At 41.6% G+C, this 27,748-nt stretch overlaps 1 protein-coding gene across 7 annotated transcripts in view; it reads right to left on the bottom strand.

Annotated features, from left to right (window-relative positions):
- LOC126106534 (zinc finger protein 3 homolog) overlaps positions 1-27,748 on the bottom strand; it is a 578,052-nt gene that overhangs the window by 317,134 nt on the left and 233,170 nt on the right. The window contains exon 8 of one of the 7 annotated variants that reach the window (XM_049912864.1): positions 11,886-13,133. The exons of the other annotated variants lie outside the window; for them this stretch is intronic. Within the exon in view, the coding sequence (XP_049768821.1) occupies positions 12,398-13,133 (736 nt within the window). The 3' untranslated portion in view covers positions 11,886-12,397. Of the gene's footprint in view, positions 1-11,885; positions 13,134-27,748 lie in introns of those variants that run through there. 7 annotated transcript variants of the gene reach the window in all.

The following is a 27,748-nucleotide window of genomic DNA, read 5'->3' as shown; positions in this document are numbered from 1 at the left end:
AATCAACATCAAACAGATTCGCAACTCACCCTGTCATGACATTAGCATTTCGATTGTACAATACATACAATTGCGGTGTAGTGAGTATGAGACATAAGTAGACCAAGGAAGAATATTCTGAGCGACAAATAGGAGATCACGCGCGAGTGGCATGTGTTAACACAGACATACATGTAACGCAAAAATATAAGTATTGGCGTTCTTTGGTATTCAGTACTCTAAATGTCTGCCATAGTCATCCTCGTACTGTCGTACCTGGCTCATTACTACACATATTGCCAGTATTTTGGTGAGTTATTACAAACTTTACGCTTCTGTCTGAAGGAAAACCACACATATAGCTGGGAGTAAGATGTGACTCACTGTTAATCTGGTGCTCAGAGGGCTACAAGTGTATCTGGAGACATTCTGATCACATGTTGCTCAGTGACATTGAAAAGGCGCCACTTATTGAAGACATCCAAAATAAGTTCACATTTGCGGTCTCCATACTCAGGCAACAGTGTTGCATCATCCTCCCATTTGAAATTCTCAGGATGTCTTTGTTTCTTTCAGTAGCTCCCATATTTCACGATGTTCATTCTTAAATGTTTCTGCATCTACATGACTACTCTGACACGTGGCTAGCAGAGGGTTCATCTAACCGCCTTCGGACTCTTTCTCTCCCATTCCACTAACGAATAGTGTGTGTGAGCTCAGTTTTCTGTTATTGTACTATGATGATCACTTTTTCCTACATAGGTTGGCGAAATTAAATATTTTCTCGTTCAGAGGAAAAAGTTGGTGGGTGAAATTTCGTGAAAAGACCTTGTCGCAACGAAAAACGTGTTTGTTTTAATAACTGCCACAACAACTCGCTTATAACAGCCGTGACACACTCTCCCCACTTCTTTATAATACAACACAAGGTGCCCTATTTGGGACCTCTTCCATCTCCTTCGTCAATCCTATCTGGTAAGGATCCCATACAGCACAGCAGTATTATAGCACATGACGGTCAAGTGTAGTGTACGCAGTTTCTTTAGTAGACCAGCTGCATTTTCTATATTTTCTGCCAATAAACTGCAGTCTTTGGTTTGCATTCCCACAACAATATCTATGCAGTCATTCCAATGTAAGTTGTTCGTAATTGTAATTTCTGACCATTTAGTTCAATTGACAGCCTTAAGTTTCGTGTGATTATCGTATACCGAAATTTAATGGATTCTTTATTTAGAGTCAATCGCCACGTTTCGCGCCATAAACATATCTTGTTTGTTTGCAGTTGGTTTTGATCTGCTGATGAGTTCCCTAGACGGCAAATGACAGCATCATCTGAAAACAATCTAAGCGGGCTGCAGAGATTGTCTCCTAACTCGTTTACACAAATTAGTAACAGTGGAGGGCCTGTAACAGTTCCTTGGGGAACGCCAGATATTACTTCTGTTTTACCCAATGACTTTCTGTCGATTACTATGTACTGTGACCTTTCTGACAGGAAATCACGAATCCAGTCGCACAACTGGGACGACACACCATATGCATGTAATATGATTAAATGTTGCTAACGAGGAACAGTGCCAAAAGCCTTACGGAAATCTCAAAATATGGAATCAAGTTGACATTCCCTGTTGACAACACTCATTACTTCGCGAGAATAAAGAATTAGTTGTATTTCACAAGAATGATAATTTCTGAATCGGTTGCATGTTCAATAGACCATTTTCTTCGACGTAATTCATAATGTTCGAACACACTATGTGTTTCAAGGTACTACTGCAAATTGACGTCAGTGACATTGGTCTCGAATTCATCGGTTTACTCCTATTTTCTTTTTCTTTCTTGGGTATTGGTGTGACCTGTACAACTTTCCAGTCTTTGGAAACGCATCTTTCTATAAGGACCGGATGTATATGGTTGCTAAGTATGGAGGTACAGTGTCAGCATACGCTGAAATAAATCTGACTGGTACACAATGTGGACAGAAAGACTTACCTTTGTTAAGAGATTTAAGCTGCTTCGCTGCATGGAGGATATCTTCTTCTAAGCTACTCATCTAGGCAGGTATTCTTGATTCGAATTCTGGAATATTCACTTCATCATATTTGGTGGAGGAATTTCGGAAAACTGTGTTTAGTCACTACGCTTTAGTGTGTCATTGGTAATATTACCATTGGCATCAAACAGTGAAGGTTTTGATTGCCTTGCCACTGTTATACTTCACATATGACCACTCTGGGTTTTCTGCCAGATTTCAAGACAAAGTTTCGTCACGGAAGCTATTAGAAGCATCCTGCACTCAAGTCAAGTTTCAGTAAAACGTTGCCAACGTTGAGGATTTTACATTATTTTGATCTTGTCATGCTTTTTTCGTTGCTTCTGCAACAGCGTTCTGAGCTGTGTTGTGTGCCATGGGGGATTAGTACCATCTTTTATCAATTTTTACGGTATAAATCTCTCAATTACAGCTGATACTATTTCTTCAAATTTAAGCCACATCTAGTCTACACTTACATAGTTTGGAAGAAGTGAAGGTTGTCTCTTAAGAAGGCGTCACGCGAACTTTTATCTGCTTTCTTGAAGAGATTTATTCTGTGTTTATTTTTTGTGGATTTGGATGTTACGGCATTCATTCTCTGAGCAAATACCTTGTGGGCACTAATACCTGCATCCATCTTCATGCTCCCTATTTGGTCAGGATTATTTGTTGTTAAGAGGTGAAGTATGGTTTCGCAACCATTCACACCTCGCATGGGCTACTAAACTAACTTTTCAAAATCATTGACGTCAAACAAAATCTCTGAGTCGGGTGACACCGGAGGGGGGGAGGGGGTGCTGTCGGTAGAAGGAAACAAATACTACTTTACTCCTATTGTTAAGTATAACCCCTACACATTCTAACTCGCAGAGACTATTTACTTAAATTTCACTACAATATAAACTACATATAACAGTAACAAACACTCCCCCACCCGCTACATCGCAGGTTCGAATCCTGCCTTGGGCATGGATGTGTGTGATGTCCTTAGTTTAGTTAGATTTAAGTAGTTCTAAGTTCTAGGGGACTGATGACCTCAGAAGTTAAGTCCCATAGTGCTCAGAGCCATTTGAACTATTTTCGAACTCCCGCACCAATGGTATTTAACCGATCCTTTCTGAACACTGAAAGGTCCTTTGTAAAAATTCTGGCTGAGCTTTCCATATGCACAACGATTTGAGCTTGTGTTTGCTGTTAGAGCTTGGAGCACTAGCTCATCCCAATACAGCTACGACAACTACAGTACCAACTGTTGCAATGTCTTCTCTCGTCCTGTGTTCATCCTGCAACTTCGAGACTGAAGCCCTTTCTGTACCTTTCTGAGACTGTCTAACCTAAGAAATAGTCCAGTCCATTCCACACGGCCCCCGCCACCTGTATAGCCACTTCCAGTGACCTATTAAGCAGGACCGCATACCCCAACATCCTACGGCGCAAGATGAGAAATCTGTAGCCTATGTGTAGCAAAAGTGACTGAACCTCTGATCCAAACTCTCTACTCGGCTTTGCAACAAAGTTCCGCAGTCAATCCTGTCGATAATGTTACAGATGGTGAGCTCTTCCTCCATCTTGCAAGCAAGACTGGAAGTCTTTACCAATTCAGACAGATGCTTAAAACCAAAGAGAATCTCCCCAGATCAAAAGTGATGCCCATAATTAGTTCCGACATCAGCCATCACCTGCAGTTAGCTGCACCATGTGGTCTTCTTGCCATTCAGAAGTACTTGTTACACATCTAGAATGACTCCTCTAGGTATACAAACAGATTACACAATCGATTGCTTCCCCTCCTTGGCAGCCATATTCCAAATGGGACTCATTATGCACCAAATGTTGAATCTCCCAAGTTAGTAATCCCACTCTCTGTGAGTGCTCAGATCCTGCGGGCTGAGAGGCTTTTTCTGAGACAGAGCAAGTGACTGCATCTAACTCATGACCTTTTATCAAACACAAGTAGCGCCTGAAACCTGTTTGTCAGACAAACCAAAATGACCTTCGGTCAGACCCTGGAAGGCATTTCACTGCCTGCTGCATCTTGAGGTAACCTCCTACTTACACAAGTGGGGGGTCTCACTCAATTGGGGGGGGGAGGGGGGGGGAATAACTGCGGAGGTCATAGCAGTGAAATTATTGGGAGATACATGGGACATGTGGACCTCCCTCCCTTGGCTCGCCGCATTGCCCCCCTCCCCCCTGCAAGTGATGTCTATTGTGAAAAGATTAAAGCTGTGTGACTAAAACCAGGATCACCTGGAGATGTGAGCAAAGGGCCACCAACAAAATGATTATATCTAAAATGCTAAAAGTAAATGAAAACAAGTCATTTCTTGTCAGAAGCTCGTTATAACTCACAAACGAAACAGTATACTGTGATGTACTGCAGCAGAAATAGAAGCTGCCTCCCAACTGACGAGTTTTACTGACGAGTTCTACACAGCGTTAAAAAACCAATTGCCCGAAAAAATAAAGACTTAAATTCTGAATCCAGTCTTCCAAAACTGCTTCAACAAACATGAACATAATTTAGTGTGATAGTTTTAACACTCTGACACATGGAGAAATTACGCATAGGGTAACAAGTCGGTGCAGAACTGGAATCCATTCAAGTACCTGAACAGATGAAGTGACACGTAAAACGAGAGCCCACTCAATTCTAAATTTAGATTGGACGATAGAGTAGCTCATAATCGATTCTCGACACAATAAAGTGTGCCAAGTCACTACAAAATTCTACAGAAACCCTCAGACCTATTCCACTGGCTTGAGTATGGTGTACAGTCATGGATCGTAATGACGGCGTTTGTGCTAATTCAAAAACATCGATACATCAAAAAAAAAAAAGTTTCCTTACATACCAATCACATGAAACCCAATGCACTCTGTCCATTCTTGAGATTCACAGTGCAGTCGATAGCGGGGCTCAGGTTGATGCTGCGGTTGATGACTTCAATACATCCTTTGGTAATGTTCTGTAGTTATACTTATATGCAGAATACTGGCATATACATGCAACTTGTTTCAAGAATTCCTAGAAAAAAATAATTCTGTAAATTTTCATTAACTGAAAGGCCTCTCCGAAAGCGAAAACAATGTCAGGGCTACCTCAAATTAGGGTGACTGGAGAATACTATAAACGACATACATCAGTGACAGGGGACATACTTTATGACTGCAGCGGCAGGATGCTGTTCTCATACGATTGATGTTTGTATGGGGAGAAAAAAAATCGTTAGAAACTAGAAGGTAAATATAGTGAAACTTGCAGATCAGTGACCGGTGCAAAGTTGCCTGTTGACCCTCAGTGCAAATACGATACAATGTAATGACAGCCTGTCACAAGTGTAAAGTACCAAACAGCATCTAACGCATGAGTTTTAAGATGGAATAGGCCATGGGGAAAAGCAGAGTATGCAGTACAGCATCACAGAGAGTCTCACACTCAAAATTCAGAGATATCACAAACAATACACATGAATATTGAAGTTACTCCCTCCAATTTCTATCTCTTCATAACAACCATCAATGTACAATTAGCAAGGTCAGCTCATTGAGCTTGTATAACCTTGATAAAGCTATGTGAGTCTTTATAATCTCTAATGATGTGTCCAGCATTAGGAAATGAAAAGTCAGCCACACAAGAAGCATGCCTTGGTCCACGACTTAATGCCCAAAAAACAATTAATCACTGACGCAAATACTGCCCATGAAAGCCTATATGTGGACAGTCTTTCTTTCCATCTACTATCTCAATTGCTTTTAACTGTGAGATATCCTCACATCTGCATGGTATAGGTCAAAGGCCTCACATAATTACTTCACCAAACCCGGCTCCACTCAAAAGCTGTTTAAATCTGCCAAGTATGTTTACTACAACAACTTAACTTTATGAAAACATATGGCTTTTGTCTGACTCCGTGGTTTTACAGCACCTACTCAATGAACTTCATGACACACCACAAGTGATCTAAAGTTTGTAAATATTTAACAATTACAGCTGTTCGCCTGTCTTCTAAAGTTGTTGTTGGATGGGGCTTGCCGTGAATGACTGCAGATCAGGGGCAGCCAAGAATTCAGCTCACAAGCCACACCCTAGCACGGCACGAGTGCCATGGTGCTCAGCTTCACTGCACGTTTCCCCCACTGGGACGGCACACTGTGAAAGTGTGCGGGGGGGAGGGGGGGGGGGAAGAGGGGCAAACTATGTACACACTGCTTTTAAATAGCAGTGCAGTCACACTGCATACGACTTGGTTTTACAGTTCATATTTCTCAATTATTTGTGGCACACTGAAGACGTAATATAACTTTTATATGGTACAAAATGTCAGCATATGGAATGACACGGACTATTTCTCCTCTCTCTCTCTCTCTCTCTCTCTCTCTCTCTCTCTCTCTCTCTCTCTCTCTCACACACACACACACACATGTCAAATGAAACATTTATCATGTTTGAGAACTGTTTGTGGAGAAAGCAATGTATAACATTATGGACAGTCTTTACATACCAGAATTCATGTTCAAAACCAGAATTATCTTCCAGATCAGCCAGTTACATTTGCACATGCAACGGGGCGCTTTTCAAATGAAACAGGGTCGAAAACCAATGTAAGACTGAAAGTGTACTCAAAACGGTTACAAAACTGTCCTTGTAATTCTTTCAAGTCCACAGTAAATCATCCAAACTTTGTTTATCGTCAATGAGTTTAGGGAACTGGACTGTGTTAGTCAGAATGTGTCTCTTCTATAATACGATTCTCTTTTAAAATGCATCCTCACCAAATGAATAATAAGATCTTTCTCACGTTGCAGACTGCGTGCAGTTATGTTCACTTAAAATGCGACATCTGCAGTCCGCTTCAGATGTCCTCATTTTAGTTCATGCATTACATGTTTCTTCACAAAATTAACAACAGCGAGTTTTAAATCGGAAAGTAGTTCCAGGCACGTCTCTTGACTTACCCAATGTACCCTGTAACAATAAATAAATTTGCCATACTGTTTATTCAATTCCATCGAAAACTGTTGCAACTGACAGTAAAATAATGCGTACAATTTCAGAAATTTTTCTATTCGTATCATCAATTTCAAGGGCTGCATGCCTGGGAATTTAGCGAAAAGTGCCTCTTGACGTACACAACAACGAATCCCATCCACTGATGGTAGCAAGTCTTTGCTTTAAATTAAATTCTTTCATCATGGTATTGTAAAGTTGTTTCATAGAAAATTTGCCGTTCCTGTCGCTCATGCGACTGCACAATAGATATTGAGGATTCTCTTCATTCTCATTCATTTTTAAATACTTGTGATGACAGATCGCTAGAGTACCTCTTTTTGTGCAATCAAAGCTCTGGACATGTGAAAGTCTCTCATACAACAAACAGTGAAGGATAAATAGCGCAGAAGCCACGATTCTGCAGAACTGAAGAGAGATGCCGACCGAAGAATGCCACACTGCAACAATAAATGAAACATTGCGCTGCACCGAATACTTCCTCCAGGAAGGACCGAGCAAAGCTGATACAGCCCTACCCTTGGCCCACACGAGTCCCACTCACACTGCCGGCATGAAGTTGACACATCCTGCTGTAACTGAATGCCGTGACGGATAGCTGCATACACAACTTTTTTACAGTGGCCCCATAGGATACACATTTAAAGGGCTGAGGTCCAGCGACCATGTGGGACATGCAACTAGACCACCTTGTCCCATTGATTGACTGGGATATACGCTGAGATATGAAGACTACAAAACTGGAGTTCTTAACACACAGTTTATTACAAAATGAGTTATGAATTACACACTAGTTAGTTTCATCAGAAAATCCTCAATAATATTCCTTGAGTGGCACAGATATACTCTAGAATAAGAAAGAATGATAGGGATATGTTATAGAAATGCTCTAGAGTATGAAAGAATGTTTTCTTGGGGGTGGGGGTGGGGGGGGAATGTCATTGTCAAAGCTTCTACAAAGTCAAAATTAAGATTGCTAATGGAGATGTAGTAAGAATTACGCGTTCTGTAGGACCTGTCAGGTTAAAAAATTATCAAAACAGCACAATATATGATCATACCAATTATGATGTGATTTGTGAAACATGTATGAGGTAACTGCACCAAATGCACATACAATGCTACAATCTACAATTTTGAAGTAATTTTTTCCGATATACATGGTCTCACTTGCAGATACACTCAAAAATTGTAGTCAATTTGTATTTAATAACAAATGTGCAATAGATTTTGACTCTAATTTAATGATATTTGCAACAGTGCCCTGCCAAAGTTCAACACTGCAATCTCAATTTATCCCTCCTCAAAGCAGTACAATTCGTTCACCTTTTAAGTGGGCATGACGGATATATCCGTCCACGTTCTGCTATTGCACAGTGGGTTCGACGGATATATCCATCCACTGTGTTCTGTGGCTAGTAGCTAGTGGGAATGACGAGTTATCGGCCTGCTGTTGACACTGTGATATTAGTTGAGCTTCGTCCACTAGATGGCAGCTCTTGTCACGCAATACAGCGTGTTCTAGGCTAGTAATAACATTGTCCACCCGAGCGCGCTTCGAGAAAATGCCTTTTTCGTCTGTGTTTACCACAGCGTTAGTGAGTGATTTTTTGCAATGGCGAAAAGAAGTCGTTTATCAGATTCGGAGATTGAGAAGCTGCTTTTAGAAAGTGACGATAATTTCAGTGACAGTTCTGAAAGTTTTCAAGGTACAGATGTTGAGGCTAGTGAAAGTGACTTCGATTCAGAAACATCTGACGACGAGACACTACTGCAGCAGACGGTACCTAGTGAATTTGTACGTGCTAGTTCAGTTCGTATTCAATATTTGTTCAGTGGTAATAGTGGTACAGTTGTGCCTCCAAAACAAAACGATGTGATGAGTAGTTTTATGTGTTTTGTGGATGACGCTTTGTGCACAATGATAGTTGAACAGACGAAATTATATGCAGAACAGTTCATAGCTTCTCATCCCAATTTAGCAGCACGCTCCAGGGTTCACAGTTGCCAGAATACTACACGCGACGAGGTAAAAACACTTATTGGAATGCTTGTACTTCAAGGAATTCTTCACAAACCAGACCACAAAATGTACTTTTCAAAGAGGGAACAGTTGACATACCTTTCTTCAGGAAAGTGATTATTGAAAAGCCGTTTCATCTTCTATTGAAATTCCTCCACTTTGCTGACAATACCTCATATGATCCAATAGGCACTATCAGAAGAAAACTATTCAAAATTCACACCATTGTGGAGCATCTGCGGCGTAAATTCAGATCAGCGTACATGCCAGAAAGGAACATCACCATTGACGAATCGTTGTTGTTCTGGAAAGGACGGATAGGATGGAAGCAATATATTCCATCAAAGCGTAGCAGATTTGGCATCAAATTGTACTAACTCTGTGAAAGCAGTTCCGGGTATGTATGGGACTTTATTGTTTACACTGGAAAGGACACTAATTATGGTAGCCACTATCCAGACGAAAAAATAATGTCTCGAATTGTTTTGGAGCTTGCACAAGATCTACTCGGGAAAGGCCACTGTATTTATCTTGACAACTGGTACACCAGTACAGATTTGGTGGACAAACTAACCAGCAATAGCACTGATGTTGTCGGCACACCGTGGCAAGACAGGAAGGGCTTCCCTGACTTCGTAAAAAAGGAAAAATTGAAGAAAGGGGTGCACATAACAGGGTACAAAGGCAAGCAGATGGTAATGAAACGGAAAGACAAAAGAGACGTTGTTATGGTCAGCACCTTCCATGATGATAAATTTGTAAATGTGAACTCAAAGAAGGGAATCGTTTAAAAGCCAAAAGTTGTCGTTGACTACAACAAGAATACGGAGGGCAGAGATAGGTGCGATTCTCAGTTACAAAGCTACCAGATGGCCAGAAGCAGGCTGAAAAAATACTATCAGAAGCTTTTCCGCCATTTGTTGGACATTGCATGCTACAATGCATACATTCTGTACAAGAAGCACGGTGGCGAACAAAGTAGAATGAGCTTCCTGATTAGGCTTGGTGAACAGTTGACCATATCTTCACCATATCAAGGGACATCAGTAGGACACCCACCTCGAACACCAAAAGCAACACACCTTACAGTCAGGCATTTTCCAGACCTTCTGCCACCCACAACGAAGGAAATACCAACAATGAGATGTGTGGTGTGTACGAGAAAAGGCCTTCGCAAAGAGACTTCATACTGGTGCGCAGAATGCGAAGTTTCCTTGTGTGCAGCACCTTGTTTTAAAATGTTTCACACTGAAAACGATATGTAAAATTGTGAAAATACAGTTTTGTTAACTTCTGCAATATATTTTATTCATTTCCACCCAATATCAATTTAAATTCAACAATGAAAACGCGAAGGAAAACGTGAGAACAGTGCGCAGCATCACTGCAAATTGGCGTGCTGGCGTATATTACCCACTGTGGAAGAGGCACGCGCGCGCAAACTACCCACTTAACAGGTTAAAAACCATCACAGGAATCCTTTCGATTTCAGACATTTAACAGCGTAATTGTTTTATTATTTACATGTTAATTATTACTTTAAAAGTGACAGCATCTTCACCCAATCCTTGTAGGTATTATAAATGATGATCTCTTACTCATTTGTTCAATACGCGATGGAGAATAAAAATTAGCACATTTTTTTTTTCAAAATTTAATTATGTACACAACAAGTATGCAGTTTCATTTGTACAGATGTTTAGGTCATACCGAAAAGTAAAACACCTGATTCTAATGCCTTATTCCAGGTGTGCCTGGTATAATGAGTTTTGATGAATTTCTTTCATTTTTTGAGATTTCCTTTTTTTGCATTGTGTATGCAAGGCAGATATTATAACTATTGCACAAGGAAGATAAACTGTTAGGCAGATATACCGAAACATACTGGAAGTATTTGGATACTTTTGGGCTGTCTGGTATTTCAAAACTGAGTTAGTAGTAACCATGAGTAATATCATAGAGTAACTGATGACAATATTAACAGAAACGAGTTTTCTGGGCAATATTTAAACAAACACACACACACACACACACACACACACACACACACACACACAGAGAGAGAGAGAGAGAGAGAGAGAGAGAGAGAGAGAGAGAGAGAGAGAGCCCTTTTTTGTTAAGAATTTTATAATATATTACCCTGCCCGAATATAAAATATATGGTTCAAAAACAATCAACACAATTACCTATCAGTGGCTGATCACAGTGAAAATTAAAGGTGAACCACCATTCTAATACATAATGTAGTTTTCTTTACTACTACAATGTGCAGTAGTACATTTATGTAAAACCTTTTCCACACTCATCTCTCTATCACCTAAAACGAGAGGCGGAATTCTTATTTCAAAACGTAAGCACAATTTCGGGATCAACTTCCCATCAATACTCGGAACTGAAACTTTCAATGGAGGAGATGGCCCAGTGTCATTGCAACAGATGAGTCAAAACCACATTTTTCAATCATATCGAAAGGAAAGACAATGGAAAAACTCAAGTTATGTTTTTGTTTTGTGTCATTACATGTACATATCTGCAATCGTGCTAGAAATCACTGTGCCAAAGTAGCACAGCACAATGCTTCAGTAGCGAAATCAAAGTGGTGCAGCCTTCAGATAAAGTAGAGATAGGCTGCGAATATGAACATACAAAAAACGACCAATTAAATATGTAATCTTATCTTTCAAATGTGACAACGAAAAATTTTTCAATACCTTACATGACCTAATTAACAGACATATGAACCGTGATAGATGTGAGATTTCAAATGTATTTTAAGCCACTTCTCCTCATCTTCTTAGAGCACATTCATATCCCTAGCAGCAATCACAATTTTTAGGCAGGTGTCATGAGTCATGTGTGCAAAAGTAACAACTTTCTAGTCTATGACTCTCTAAGGAGCCGGCCACTGTGGTTGAGCAGTTCCAGGCGCTTCAGTCCGGAACCGCGCGACTGCCATGGTCACAGGTTCGAATCCTGCCTTGGGCATGGATGTGTGTGATGTCCTTAGGTTAGTTAGGTTTAAGGAGTTCTAAGTTGTAGGGAAGTGATGACCTCAGATGTTAAGTCCCATACTGCTCAGATGCATTTGAACCATTTTGAATCTCTAAGGAAATACATCACAAGCACACGGGAGTTTCCTCCAGTTAAGAACTAGATGGTTTCCTGAGGTGATCTAATTGAGAATTTCTTGCAACGAATGTTGCAACACTATTGTATTTTATCAATGTACATCTGCTAATATTCCCCTCGGGTTCCTGATATTCCTGCACCTCTCACGACACGCATTACATCTACAGGGCCTTCAGAAATGTGCAGCAGCATGTCTTGCTCCAGATCCCTGAGGCTTTATGAGCGCTCACCAGTGTGCAACATTGAATGCTTCTTCAGGTGAGTACTTTGGTTGAATGTCTTCTTGCAAATACTACAGATGTAGGAGCGTTCACCAGTGTGCAGATGCGAATGACGTTTCAGTGCCTCACTTTCCACGAATGTCTTGTTGCAAACATCACAGGCGTAAGGGCGTTCGCCAGTGTGCAACCGGGAATGCTTCTTCAGGTGACTATTTTTCTTGAATGTTTTGTCGCAAACGCCACAGATGTACGGGCGTTCAGCAGTGTGGAACCGCAAATGCTGTTTCAGGTCACTATTTTGCCTGAATGTCTTGTTGCAAATGTCGCAATTGTATGGGCGTTCACCAGTGTGCAGATTCAAATGCCGCTTAAGTGCCCCACTTTCCTTGAATGACTTATTGCAAACGCCACAGCTGTATGGCCGTTCGCCAGTATGCACACGGATATGCCTATTCAAACTGCCACTCGTTGCGAATGTTTTGTGACACACGTTGCACGACCGCAGAAGTTCACGTTTGTCCGCAGGTGCGTGGCCCATCAGTTCCTGCAACAGTGGGAATGTCTTTTTGCGGAACCCATGTCTCTGCTGCAGACTCCTTGTACCAGTTTTATTCCCACAGCATGCTTCCGCCTTGGTTGTGCACTGTGTTCTGTTGCCCTTTACTGCAGCCATGGAAATGTTGGTAACCAAACCACCGCTGTCATCATTACTCTTGTCGTCCTCCATGCCTCTGCAGAAAAGCAGAGAAAACTGTCATATCAGTGCATCTTTGGAAATGAAAAATCATGTAAACAAATGCTAGGTAGCCAAATGTATCAAAAGATCCTCAAAACTAGGTTATAAATTGGGAGCACACTACCTTAATCAAGTTTAGGGCCCAAAAGGTTGTAAATTTGTCAGAGTGTTTCATAGAAATGAAATGTAGAAGAATAACAGGCAGTGGGAGTACTGCAAAGTCAAACATTAGGAGTATAAGAACCACAATTATCACCCCAATAGCTGTACGAAAATACCAGATAGGGACCGTAGAACTCTAATGCATACTACGTGAACTTCTACGTCAAATCTGTACTTCATTAGCCACCTATTGTAAGTGACAGCTACTAATCTTCAGACATCCTTTTGTTGTAGCTCACGCACGTTTTGGGACAAATTAAGATTTGTGTCTTACCTATCCTACCATCCACAGGTCACTGGTCACAAAAACTAATGGACGAATATTGTAAATGATGCTACACTAGCGAGGGAGTGGATAGAAATTTCTACAGAGCAATGGACTATGGAAAGTTAAGATGCACTAAGAGAAGCCTGTGTAAACCTTGCAGACACCTAGAAAAAAGATATTTATATCACAGCAGACAGTTAGAAAAAACTAATATTTGGTTGAAAATCTGCACAGATGTTCCTCTTAAAAAGTATTGACAGCTATAATGGCCTTCTGGTCCTAATTATCACTTTCAAATGCTGATGGGTTGATACATTTATTCATACAGTATAGCCCATTAATTCGAATAAAATGTGATTATTAGTTATGTCAAATTGGACCCATTTAATTATAGTCATCAATCTTTTCCAAGGAAATAGTTTATTACTTGATGCCACTACATTTTATGAAATCTGAACTAAACTGAAATACATCTTTATTAGTAACTTCAGGAAGTATCTACCAAACTAATCACTATCAAATACTTAATAAATTTACAATGTAAATTACAATCAAAGAATGATCACAGGTAAACATAAATCTGTAATCTCCACTCCACGATGTTGGACGTTACAAGTTCTAATCTGTGCTTCGAATATTTGAGATTCAAGTGTGCAAGATAGTCTCTCTAAACATACTATTTTTAAAAAGTACTGGAAACAGGTCTGGTATTTCAGTTGTTTCTTCATTTCTAAAGTATACTAAACACATTTCAGTCTTTTAATGCTTGCCTACTCTTTGAGGCAACTTGTGTTTACATATAACACTCAAATTGTGCACAATCAGAAGTTCCTGCCAGTACCTAAATTCCGTGGCACACACTAATCTCTTTCCATTTCAACAACTGTAGGACACATGACGAATGAGAATGAATTACTCCATTTCTAGTCTGAAAGAGGCTTGTTTTCTACGTTACTTGATCCTTGGCTAATACATGAAATGCTGTGCAGGAATTCTTGTCCACTTGATAAATGTCTTGACAATGGAATTAGATATCTCATACCAAACTTTATTCAATATTTGTTGACCTAGTGCGAATTTCCCTGCTTCAAAATCCTTTTGACTTCAACAAAAGGTTTCTTTTTAATAATTCAATTTACGGAACAAAGCTTTCCATTACATAAACTGGAACTGGAAGTAATTCGAACAGTGGTAACATCATATGTACCCTGTGTCATCCGCTTCAAAGTGCTTTACAAAGTACGTATCCAGATGTAGAAATGACGTTTCGCTACATTATTTTGATGGCCAAGACAGGCTATACAAAATTGTGGCTGAGAGCCTACACACCGGAGCTGTAACTGACAGCTGAGGCAACCAGACTTGCCTTGGTGAAAGATGCAGCTCTGTCTGCCTGGTATTTAATCATTTACTAAATATTAATGTAGATCTTCTCCTTGTCTTCTGAACATGGGATGCAAGGAAAAACATGATGCACACGTCATATTCAACATCTGTGGAAGGGTTCACATCTGCGGAAGGGTTCACGTCTGCTTTAATGTTATAAAAATGCACTCCGTCTTCAGGCCACGAGTGGCCTACCGGGACCATCTGACCACCATGTCATCCTCAGTGGAGGATGCGGATAGGAGGGGCATGGGGTCAGCACACCGCTCTCCCGGTCATTATGATGGTATTCTTGACCGAAGCCACTACTATTCGGTCAAGTAGCTCCTCAATTGGCATCACGAGGCTGAGTGCACTCCGAAAAATGGCAACAGTGCATGGCGGCCTGGATGGTCACTTTAACGTTATGAGAAAATTAACAGCTTTTGTATGTATGGGTCCATGTCTGCTACGAATTTCTTGTGTGGAGTCTTTTCCTAAGTAATCTGTTGTTTTATTTTCAAATAACCACATTATTTCATAATTTAGCGATTAGCTAATTTGGCCCCAATGGGGATAATCAAGATACTTGTGATAAAAAGAACAATGCCAAAAGTTGTAGCTGCTACCAGACAAAACAATAAATTAAGGGGATCACACCCTGCCTATCTAACCCATGTTAATTTAGACAAGTATTTGACCCATTTCTGAAAAAAACTATGTGATGCAGGACCTTAATATTTTTACTGTATGTTACATGATGCTAATAGAGTCAACTGTACTAAAACCTACTTTATCCATTTTATAGTTTTTACGAAATACTTTTTTAAATTTATTAACAAAAAATATTAAGTTTTTCTGCTGAAAATGTTTTTTGGGAACTTCCTAATGGGGGAATATTAATGAATGTAGTACCAGAGGTGGCTTTTTACACTCCTGGAAATTGAAATAAGAACACCGTGAATTCATTGTCCCAGGAAGGGGAAACTTTATTGACACATTCCTGGGGTCAGATACATCACATGATCACACTGACAGAACCACAGGCACATAGACACAGGCAACAGAGCATGCACAATGTCGGCACTAGTACAGTGTATATCCACCTTTCGCAGCAATGCAGGCTGCTATTCTCCCATGGAGACGATCGTAGAGATGCTGGATGTAGTCCTGTGGAATGGCTTGCCATGCCATTTCCACCTGGCGCCTCAGTTGGACCAGCGTTCGTGCTGGACGTGCAGACCGCGTGAGACGACGCTTCATCCAGTCCCAAACATGCTCAATGGGGGACAGGTCCGGAGATCTTGCTGGCCAGGGTAGTTGACTTACACCTTCTAGAGCACGTTGGGTGGCACGGGATACATGCGGACGTGCATTGTCCTGTTGGAACAGCACGTTCCCTTGCCGGTCTAGGAATGGTAGAACGATGGGTTCGATGACGGTTTGGATGTACTGTGCACTATTCAGTGTCCCCTCGACGATCACCAGTGGTGTACGGCCAGTGTAGGAGATCACTCCCCACACCATGATGCCGGGTGTTGGCCCTGTGTGCCTCGGTCGTATGCAGTCCTGATTGTGGCGTTCACCTGCACGGCGGCTAACACGCATACGACCAACATTGGCACCAAGGCAGAAGCGACTCTCATCGCTGAAGACGACACGTCACCATTCGTCCCTCCATTCATGCCTATCGCGACACCACTGGAGGCGGGCTGCACGATGTTGGGGCGTGAGCGGAAGACGGCCTAACGGTGTGCGGGACCGTAGCCCAGCTTCATGGAGACGGTTGCGAATGGTCCTCGCCGATACCCCAGGAGCAACAGTGTCCCTAATTTGCTGGGAAGTGGCGGTGCGGTCCCCTACGGCACTGCGTAGGATCCTACGGTCTTGGCGTGCTTCCGTGCGTCGCTGCGGTCCGGTCCCAGGTCGACGGGCACGTGCACCTTCCGCCGACCACTGGCGACAACATCGATGTACTGTGGAGGCCTCACGCCCCACGTGTTGAGCAATTCGGCGGTACGTCCACCCGGCCTCCCGCATGCCCACTATACGCGCTCGCTCAAAGTCCGTCAACTGCACATACGGTTCACGTCCACGCTGTCGCGGCATGCTACCAGTGTTAAAGACTGCGATGGAGCTCCGTATGCCACGGCAAACTGGCTGACACTGACGGCGGCGGTGCACAAATGCTGCGCAGCTAGCGCCATTCGACGGCCAACACCGCGGTTCCTGGTGTGTCCGCTGTGCCGTGCGTGTGATCATTGCTTGTACAGCCCTCTCGCAGTGTCCGGAGCAAGTATGGTGGGTCTGACACACCGGTGTCAATGTGTTCTTTTTTCCATTTCCAGGAGTGTATATTATGCAGAGTTCCCGAAAATTTCCCTCATTTATCTACGATAGTTTCTGATAAATGGGGCATAGGTACTGAAAATTTTAGTTTGTGGGAAACTGACTTTAAAGAAAAAACTTTTGAAATTTGTTAGTTACTATTAATTAAAACTGTTCTGCTGCATATGATGGCCCTTCTTTGGCCTGTAGAAGGTCTTCCAGCTTCTTTTTCACCTTCCTGGATGTTTGTCTTGCTTTCTAGGCCATATTAGATGTAGACCTGTCTGCATTGGCTATCCTCATTTAATCTCAATGTTGCAGCCCAGTGATCATATTTTCACCAGGATTAATTCCCAGCTTTTTCAGTACCCAACACTTTCCAATATTACCACAACTGAATGTAATAACAGCATCATGAACTCCAAGTTTCATTGTATGCATGCCTACAAATTCAGTTTTGGCAATGCAGTTCCAAATTACGCTGTTGAAACATACATTTAGGTCTTGTGTCTGCCCATGCAGACATTTCCTTAGAAGGTCACGTTGAGCAAAGTCTCTGAAAATAGGTTTAATTGCTGTAATAACAGCAGCAGGAAGAGAATGCTGGTGAGAATAAGATTCTCCAGTTGCCTGAGCCCTATTGTATTTGCAACACGAATTTTCTCCTGATGGACACAATCCATGACATGGCTTATCATCGGTAGAGGACTTACGGAAGAATACGGCCCAAACATCTCTCTCCATTGGCTCCAGATTTTTTTTATTTCTCCTAATTACCTGCCCATAGTACAAATGCAAGTTTTGTATTTCAGTTTTAGTTAACTGACCCTGTCCGTTCAACAATTTTCTATTTTTTAATTTTTTTCCTCTCATATCAACATATCTCCATTTAAAAGTAACATGCTCCATAATTCTTAATAAGGAATCCATAATGCACTACCAACACCCATAAGATCGTATTTTCGATTATAAACGTTGACGTTTTACCGAGGAAGTGTTTCTCTAAAGTTCGAAAGTACTGCATTAATCTCTCTTTACTCACGGGTTTGTTTTGACCAACAGGTTTCAGGATGACATGTGCAATTTTCGCATGACCCACGTTTAGAAATCCATGCTGGTTGATATGAAGAAAATCATTCTGTTCGATAATCCGCACTATTTTACAACATATAGACGAAAAAACAAAACAAAAATATTGGTCAGTTGTATTATGGATCACTTCTGCTACCCTTTCGTAAATAGGTGAGACCTGTGCTTGCTTCCAAATCAGGGATTTATGGGTTATTGTGTTTGAAATAGGGCCGAACTCAACGACAAATTTTATACAGATTCTGATACAATTTACATAAGGCCCTGGGACATTGTTTAATTTTAGCGGTTTCAATATTTCCTAAACAGCCTTTGCAGCGGCACAATCACGATGTTCTGCCTACAGGAACGTCTACTCAACTAGCGGTGAACTTCTCGTTCTGCAGTCCAGTCCTCACGTCTCGCATGTTATAAAATGGGTAATGTTGCTCGGCTAGAGAAAGCTGTGGCGGAAAATAGGCACACTACACACCTCTACAGACTGTATCAAATTATTTTTAGTATCAACTTGGTGGAGTTATTAAAGGTTGATTAGTTCTTTAATGAAAATTTCGATATATTTCTACCTCTTTTACACAAAACACCATCAAATCCGTGATAATCAGAAAGTTACAGTTTCATTATTCTCATGCAATCACATTCACTCACACCTTCTGGTAATTAACCGAACCAGTTAACAGAAAGCTTACGAAACAATGCTCGCTCTAATATTATCTCATCGAATGTGCAGTTCTTAGACAAAGCTTGTATAAAATGGCACATTTCACAGATAAAAACCAGGATTTCCGGCGTTTGTCTTTATCATTCGTTGGCGATTTGTTTGCGGCGCTCCACGGTCAAAATTCAACTCGTAATTGCGCAAAATCTATTCAGAGCCCCTACTTCTCACGTCCCATCGTCATAGTGGCTGACCTCCGAACTGAACTCAGACTTCACAAATCAGTTCTTTAATTCATCAAATACGCGCAGACATCCAATCTTATAATTGGCTGAGAAACATTACACCACGTGATGTCAGTATAAACCCGCGCTATGACGCGTTTTTTCATTATGAACCAATCACAATGCTCAGACTAGCAATTTATTAAAGAAACATATTTATAAAATCGACAAACATCAAAATAATTCCCTCTTTAAATAACTTAATTATCATAAAATGTTTCTTGTCTCCCCCGTACCATAAAATGACGAACTGCACTTTACAAATTTCCCATCAGCATATGATTCACTCATGCTGTCTACATACATTTCTCACGCTAACGTATACTCAGCTAATAAACATATCAACAATTATTTATTATACTACTTCGTATTAATGGCTTCATTTACACTAACACACAAATACGCAATATTTACAGAAGATAGTTTTGTTTCCAAAATATACCGCTTTGACTGTTACTGATTTTATTGCCCATACGATGCTGACACCTCTTACCCACAGCTGTCACTATTAGGAACTGCTGCTGGATCGGAACGCAAATCTGTCACGCTAGAATCATGACTCATTGTCTCATGCATCCCCTTACTATCATGAATTGATACATACTGAGGTGACAAAAGTCAACGAGTACCTTCTAATAGCGTGTCGGACCTACTTTCGTCCGGTGTAGTGCAGCAACTCGACGTGGAATGGACTCAACAATCTTTGGAAGTCCCCTGCAGAAATATTGATCCATGCTACCTCTACTGCGAAAGTGTGGTCGGGGTAGAATTTTATGCACCAGCTGACGTTACGTTCCATAAATATTCGATGGGGTTCAAGTCGGGCGATCCGCGAGGCCAAATCATTCGCTCGAACTGTACAGAATGTTCTACAAACCAAACGTGAACAACTGTGGCCTCGTGACATGGCGCATTGTCATCCAAAAAATTCCATCGTTGTTTGGGAACATAACGTCCATGAATGGCTGCAAATGGTCTCCCAGTAGCTGAACATCCAGAGGAATCAGTCCACTCCATGCCAACACCGACCACACCGTTACGGAGCCACTGCCAGCTTGCACAGTACCTTGTTGAAAACTAGGGTCCATGGTTTCCTGGGCTCTGCGCAACACTTGAATCCTACCATCGCCTCTAACCGCCTGAAACTGCGGCTCTTCTGACCAGCCCACGGTTTTCCAGTCGCCTAGGGTGCAACCGACATGGTTACGATCACAGGAGAGGCAATGCTGTGTTGTTAGCGAATGCACACACGGCGGTCGTCTACTACCACTGCCCATTAACGCCAAATTCGTCGAACGAACACGTTCCTCGTACGTCCCACATTGATTTCTGCGGTTATTTTAAGCAGTGTTGGTTGTCTGGTGCCACTGACACCTCTACGCAAACGCCGCTGCTCTCGATCGTTCAGTGGAGGCCGTTGGCCACTGCGTTGTCCGTGGTGAGACGTAATTCCTCTAATGTAGTATTCTCTGCTCATTCTTGACACTTTGGATGGTAGAATATTGAATATCTTACGATTTCCGAAATGGAATGTCCCATCCGTCTAACTCAAACTATCATTCCGCGTTCAAAGTCTGTTAGTTCCCGTTATGCGGCCATACTCACGTCGCAAAGTTTTTCACATGAATCATCTGCGTACAAGTGACAGCTCCGCGAATGCACTGCCTTTTTATACCTTGTGTACGCGATACTACCGTCATCTGTATACATGCAAATTTCTATCTCATGACTTTCGTCACATCGGTGTAGGTGTGATGTAAAGGCACTACGACTCGCCTTGACACTAGCGAATACACCATTCATTTCTGCCGTAATGTGAGAAATAAACCGCCTCTACCCACGGAACTTTCTATGTAAAAGAACATATGAGAATGGTTCACCCTAATACCCCCAGTATCATTCCCGATGTTCTTTAGCACTGTCTTTAAAAAGACTGTACGGCATGGACAGCCCCTTATAAATTATTATAAATTATTCTACTAGACATATATTAATGCATATATTAATTCACATTTGTGCCAGAGTTCCTCTACACGCTACTACACAGACATAAATGTTTCGAGTTCCTCCGCGATATGAGACAGCATTGCCTATTTACCTATTTTTCTGAAAATATCTATCTTTCTACTTTTTCCAGTTAGCTTTTGTACTTTGGCAATCATTACTGCGACAACCACCACAAGGACATTGATACGAATTTCAATCACGTCAGACCGCCAACTGATGAAATATGTTTCTGTTGAAAATAACCTTCTGAGCTATCTGTTCCACGTTGCTTTCAAAGAAGAAATTTAGTATTACATGATAGGATCCCTAGCCACACTTTCCATTTACAAAATGACACTGACCTCTGGTTGTTGACGATAGAAGTCTTCTCAAATGACATCATGACTACGAGATACAGGTATTATGGTGTCAAAGTTTGCTCCAAAGTTACATCTAGGGTGATCCAAATCGATATATGGTGTACCAACTACTTACATTATTAGAACTGTGTTAACACTTCTCTCCCACGATAACTTATTTAAACGATTTTGATTAGCTTGATTCGTGTTAATAATACCTTCTTAAAGGTTTCAACTAAAATTAGTGTAGGATAACTCGCCAAGATAAAGCCTGTTGAATGTTTGATGTGTCAGTTGCTACTAAAGGAGTTAGAAATTTTCGTGTAACATACCGAAGCATTTCTTTTATTCACTGATTTTCTGGAAGTGCCCATACAACCATCTCAATAACACAACGTCAATTATGACGGTACAAACGTAAGGACAACAAAACAGCCAGTCCCTGAGCAAAGAAAGTCTATGACCGGACCGTGAATTGAACCCAGACCCCATCGGTTAGCAATTCACCGCTCTGGCCACGCAGATACCGACGTGGACTGCCTAGGAATTTGCAAAAGTTATTACATTACGTTATGGATAGAGAAATGTTTTGCACAATAAGTTTGCTCAACCATATCATAGAACAGCTCCGAGGTGTGGAACAGTTAGCCGGCCTGTGTGGCCGAGCGGTTCTAGGCGCGTCAGTCTGGAACCGTGCGACCGCTACGGTCGCAGGTTCGAATCCTTCCTCGGGCATGGATGTGTGTGATGTCCTTAGGTTAGTTAGGTTTAAGTAGTTCTAAGTTCTAGGGGACTGATGACCTCAGATGTTAAGTCCCATAGTGCTCAGAGCCATTTGAAACATTTGTGGAACAGTTATAAAATTTCACAATAGCTCTTTGGAAAAGTATTCAACAGACTTTTCAGATTTTAACTGTGAACAGCTGCGTGGCGTCAGAACTTAGTTTATTCTTGGACAAATTCATGGATCAATCTGTGGCTGCACTCACTGTATTAAATAAAGTGAGAAACAAATAATTTTAACTGTATCCATCCATACTGTATTAAGGTGATATTTATTTCTAAATCTACATACAGGGGGTGGACAAAAATATAGGAACACCACACACACAAACGATCACCATGCGGTGTACGAAAATCTTTGCCATTCAAAACAGCTTCCACTTGTCTCGAAATGGATAAACATAGGTACTGTGAGGTTTTCAGGGGAACCTTGTAACATTCTTCCGGAAAGGTAGCCGCAAGTTAAGATAACAATGATGGAGCTGGATAGTGATCATGCACCCTTCTCTCCAAAGTAGAAGGCGCAATAATACTGACATCTGGTGAAATTGTGGCCAGAGGAGATGCGATAATCCATCCCTGAGACCACAAAACGAGTCCTGACGATTCTGTCGTTTTGGAACCCAGGATTACCATTGGGGAAAAACACACTGTACCATGGGATGGACCTCATCAGCCAAAATGCGCATGTAATTCTTGGTACTTATGCGACATTGCGGAGTAGCCATAGGGCCCATGGAATACCATGATATGGTGCCCACATCATCACCAAACCTCCACCATGTTTTGCTTTTGGGATGTAAACTTGGCCGGAAGTTGGAAAGAGTGTGCAACAAGTCTCATGCGACCAAATGAGTTTCTTCATTGCGCCATAGCCCAGGTTTTCTGGCTACGCCACCACGTTTTCCTGCTACGAGCACTTCGACTGCTGATAAGTGGTTTTGGAATTCCCTGCTTCTGCAGCTCCCTTCATGTTGTATTGACGCTGACAGGTTCACGAGTGCGACATTCAGCAACGCAGCGGCTTTTGCAGCTGCCGTCCTCTTATTTGTTGTCATAAGCCTCTTCGATGACCACTGTGACGTTACCTATGGAATACCGTGAGTAGGATCTCTAACCAGAATTCCATACAAGCAAACCAATTGCCTGTGGTTGCTCGTCTTTAGGTAAATGGGCTATGTACAGCTCTGTTTAAAAAGAAGGTTCTGAGAGACGAGGCACATGTCTGCTTTTATACCCAGTTGCTAACTCGATGCAGTGAGAGGACTGTCATGCCAAGGGGCCCGGGTTCGATTCGCAGGTGGGTTGGAGATTTTCTCCACTCAGGGACTGGGTGTTGTGGTATCATCATCATCATCATCATCATCATCATCATCATCATCATCATCTATCCCCATCGACGCGCCAGTCACCGAAGTGGCGTCAACTCAAAAGGCTCACACCAGACAACCAGTCTACGCGATGGGAGGCCCTAGCCACACGACATTTCCATAGAATTGCGAATTTATAAAATAAAGAGAAACATTAAATAAAAATAAATGAATAATTAATAAAAGGTTTCTATACTAGCATTTGAAATTGTTATAGATGACGCCAGAGAATTCTGCTGAATAATGTTAATTCATGATAGAATTTCTAAAACAAATGGTAAGTGGCCTGATGATAACCAGTTATAATATAGACAGAAAGATAACCTCATAAAATCCAATAAAGTTCCATTTAGACATAGCATCATGAGAATGGTAGCAAAATCCCCACGCTAAATAATCATACAAGATGTGTGAAAAAATAAGTTCATTTCGTGATCACAATGCCAGCTCAAAATAATTCAGATTTCAGCATGACAATTTACACCCTAACACGTGAGAGATAACGAGTGCGAACTCACTCTGTATAGTCTCAATTCTGTAAGCAATCGGAAAAGTTAAAGTTCTGCAATGGAACACACTGACACCCTTCAAAAGTTAAGGTATTCTAGAGGCTGTGTAGTCTGTGCAAAATGCCGTGGCCAGTAGTTGCACAGTCGTAAGGGCACGTGTGGGGAGAGTGGTAGTGGTGGGGGTTACACGTAGGTGATGTAGGAGAAATGCCGAGCGCTGGAGAGGCAGTGCCTTTCTGAACTGAAATCTACGATCACATTTTTTTTTTTTAATATTAAGTGGAGCCTCTCCACGCCCACACTTGCATGGTCACCATTCAAGGAGATCCGTCACCACTGTCTTGCTAGCGGTTCTAGGCGCGCAGTCCGGAACCGCGCGACTGCTACGGTCGCAGGTTCGAATCCTGCCTTGGGCATGGATGTGTGTGATGTCCTTAGGTTAGTTAGGTTTAAGTAGTTCTAAGTCTAGGGGACTGATGACCACAGATGTTAAGTCCCATAGTGCTCAGAGCCATTTGAACCATTTTTGAAGCAGTGCGATATGGCGAGAGGGTTCAAGGTGCCATCACAGCTGACAGCCCACCTGCGTCTGACCCCTAACGTGTATTGTGGTATCCGTGATACTGCGGGCCTCTTTTCTGCTTGTGCCGCAAAATGACGGCGCATTTCACTGGCCACGTTCCTCTCCTCGAGGCAAAAATCTAACGTGCCATGTTTTTGATTTTACGCTCCACAGTGTAGTGGAAAGTGGCATTCCACACTGTGACGTCAACACGACTTCAGGCTCAGACAGATGCTGCCGTATGGCGAACGCGTGTGACACAGAATTCTGCTGCTGAGCCATGATGACACTTCGAAGCAACAAGAGATCGGCCCACCAGTTTCAGCGGTTTATTCCTGCCACGATTGCAATTACTCGTACAAGTACTTCCATTTACGCCCTCCCAACCGCTAACGTGGTTCGTGGTAATTTTTAGGCAGGTGTCATGAGTCATGTGTGCAAAAGTAACAACTTTCTAGTCTATGACTCTCTAAGGAGCCGGCCACTGTGGCTGAGCAGTTCCAGGCGCTTCAGTCCGGAACCGCGCGACTGCTACGGTCACAGGTTCGAATCCTGCCTCGGGCATGGATGTGTGTGATGTCCTTAGGTTAGTTAGGTTTAAGTAGTTCTAAGTTCTAGGGGACTGATGACCTCAGATGTTAAGTCCCATAGTGCTCAGAGCCATTTGAACCATTTGAACCACTGCCTTGATCAGAATCTAAAAAGAATTCCGCTGAAAATGCAGCGATGTATATCGGCTTGGTTTGTTAACCATTTTTAACATTCAGAGAAACGTCATGAGTGGCGAATTTTGAATAAGACTAACACATTTCTCTTGTTGCCATGTTAAGATGCGCTGCTTTTGTAAAACACAGTAGAGTTTACACAGTGTCACCTCAAAATGGTTCAAAGGGCTCTGAGCACTATGGGACTTAGCATCTTAGGTCATCAGTCCCCTAGAACTTAGAACTACTTAAACCTAACTAACCTAAGGACATCACACACATCCATGCCCGAGGCAGGATTCGAACCTGCGACCGTAGCAGTCCCGCGGTTCCGGACTGCAGCGCCTATAACCGCACGGTCACCGCGGCCGGCCAGTGTCACCTCTCTAACCTGCTGTGCTCATGCAAATGCGAGAGAATTCTGGAACAGTTGTTTATTAACGATCGTGGGACATCAAACAGGCCGACTTGGAGCAGGAGAGGCACCAAAAGACATTTTAATTTCCACTGTTTATACTTCTGCAAATAAATTCATAAAACTTTGTCAGCATGACCAGGAAGGATTCAGGATTTACACTCATAGTAGTGGAAGTTCAAAAACATAACAAAATAATTTTTTAACATGTGAAATTTCATCATTTTCTCACTTACTATTGGCTGCATTTATTGCTATAGGTACACTTTTCTTCATAAATAAGATAGATTCTTCGATGAATTTAGCACAGTATACAAACCATACTTAGAGGTGTATGAAACTCTACAATTTTCCAAATCTACATGTAAAAACTGTGGTAAAAATTGAGATAATTAACTGCAAAATCTGAGTTTTTTCTAAATATGAAGTTCAATGCAGTCAGTAGTAAGTGAAAAAATGGTGAAATTTCACATGTGAAAAAATTATTTTGTTATGTTTTTAAATATACACTGCTACGAGTGTGAATCCTGAATCCTACCTGGTCGTGCTGACAAATTTTTATGAATTTCTTTGTAAAATTATGGACAGTGAAAATTAAAATGTCCTGTGGTGCCTCTCCTGCTCAAAGTCGACCAGTTTCAGTTCCTACCACTATCGATGGCCCCTAAAAATTACATTCTTTCATCGAAAAAGTCTGTATTTAGTGGATTATCACGGTAGATAAAGGCTTTGCATAATAATCATATGGTAAAATACTCTCCTCTTTATGTGCTATCATTTGCAAAATCTCATTTCGATACGTCAAACCGTTTATGAAATTGACGAATGTTATGGATATTTCATTTTGGATTCATCACTGGCGCGGCGCGATCGCAAATGAGTGTGCTACATCAGACCAATTTTCTCGACATTGGTTCCACCCCCAAGTCTACAGAAAAATTCGATATGTTAGCTAAATTTCATAGGCAGCAACATATTACGTAATTTGCTCCAAAACCAAAATCATAGTGACCACCATTTTTCACTGCAAACTTTTTCGAATTTCGCGCAGAGTGTTACTTCCACGCAAATATCGCAATGACTACGACCATTAACGAAATATGGGCACATCATCATGAACCTGACATATAAAGCTATAAGCAACGCAAAAATGATTCTCTTTTACCGAATAGTTTCGTTTGAGAAAGGTTGCAGGGCGTCCGCCTCGATTCTGTTATTGTCGATCGGGCAAAAGTTGGCAAAAACTTGGTGGCCTCCCTACTGAACAAACGAATGAATTCGCCCAGCGCTTTGGACGAAAACTGGTCACTGGGCATCGCTACCTTATCCTGTGCGGACTATACACCACCCAGAATCTATCACTCAGATACCGAATGTCGCACCATACTACAGGCAGGTCTGCCTTCTTCTTCATGAACTCGCATGAAAGTACCCGAATCGCACCCTTAAGTGCACCACTCAAAAGAGTGACTCCAGTAGTGTTGTGCCACTGCCTGCTCCTCCTTGGATGAAGGCCGTCTGCACCAAAAACACGTTCTTAAGTTCTACAGACGTGGTCTGACTCAATGTGACCACTTCCTACACTAAACTAATATATTACAACAATATTTAAATAAAGAAATGTTATAAATATTTGGTCACACTCGGATCATTTACAATAACTATAAATAAAGATTTGTTCATAAATAAATAAGCCAAAATTTTTGCGTAAGTGCGCTCACTTTAATGGCAACAAAATGTTGTTAAATATTGTGTAAACAATTATTTG

This window comes from Schistocerca cancellata, chromosome 10 (genome assembly GCF_023864275.1).
Source record: "Schistocerca cancellata isolate TAMUIC-IGC-003103 chromosome 10, iqSchCanc2.1, whole genome shotgun sequence".
Lineage (NCBI taxonomy): Eukaryota > Metazoa > Arthropoda > Insecta > Orthoptera > Acrididae > Schistocerca > Schistocerca cancellata.
This window is presented reverse-complemented; position numbering and strand designations above follow the sequence as displayed.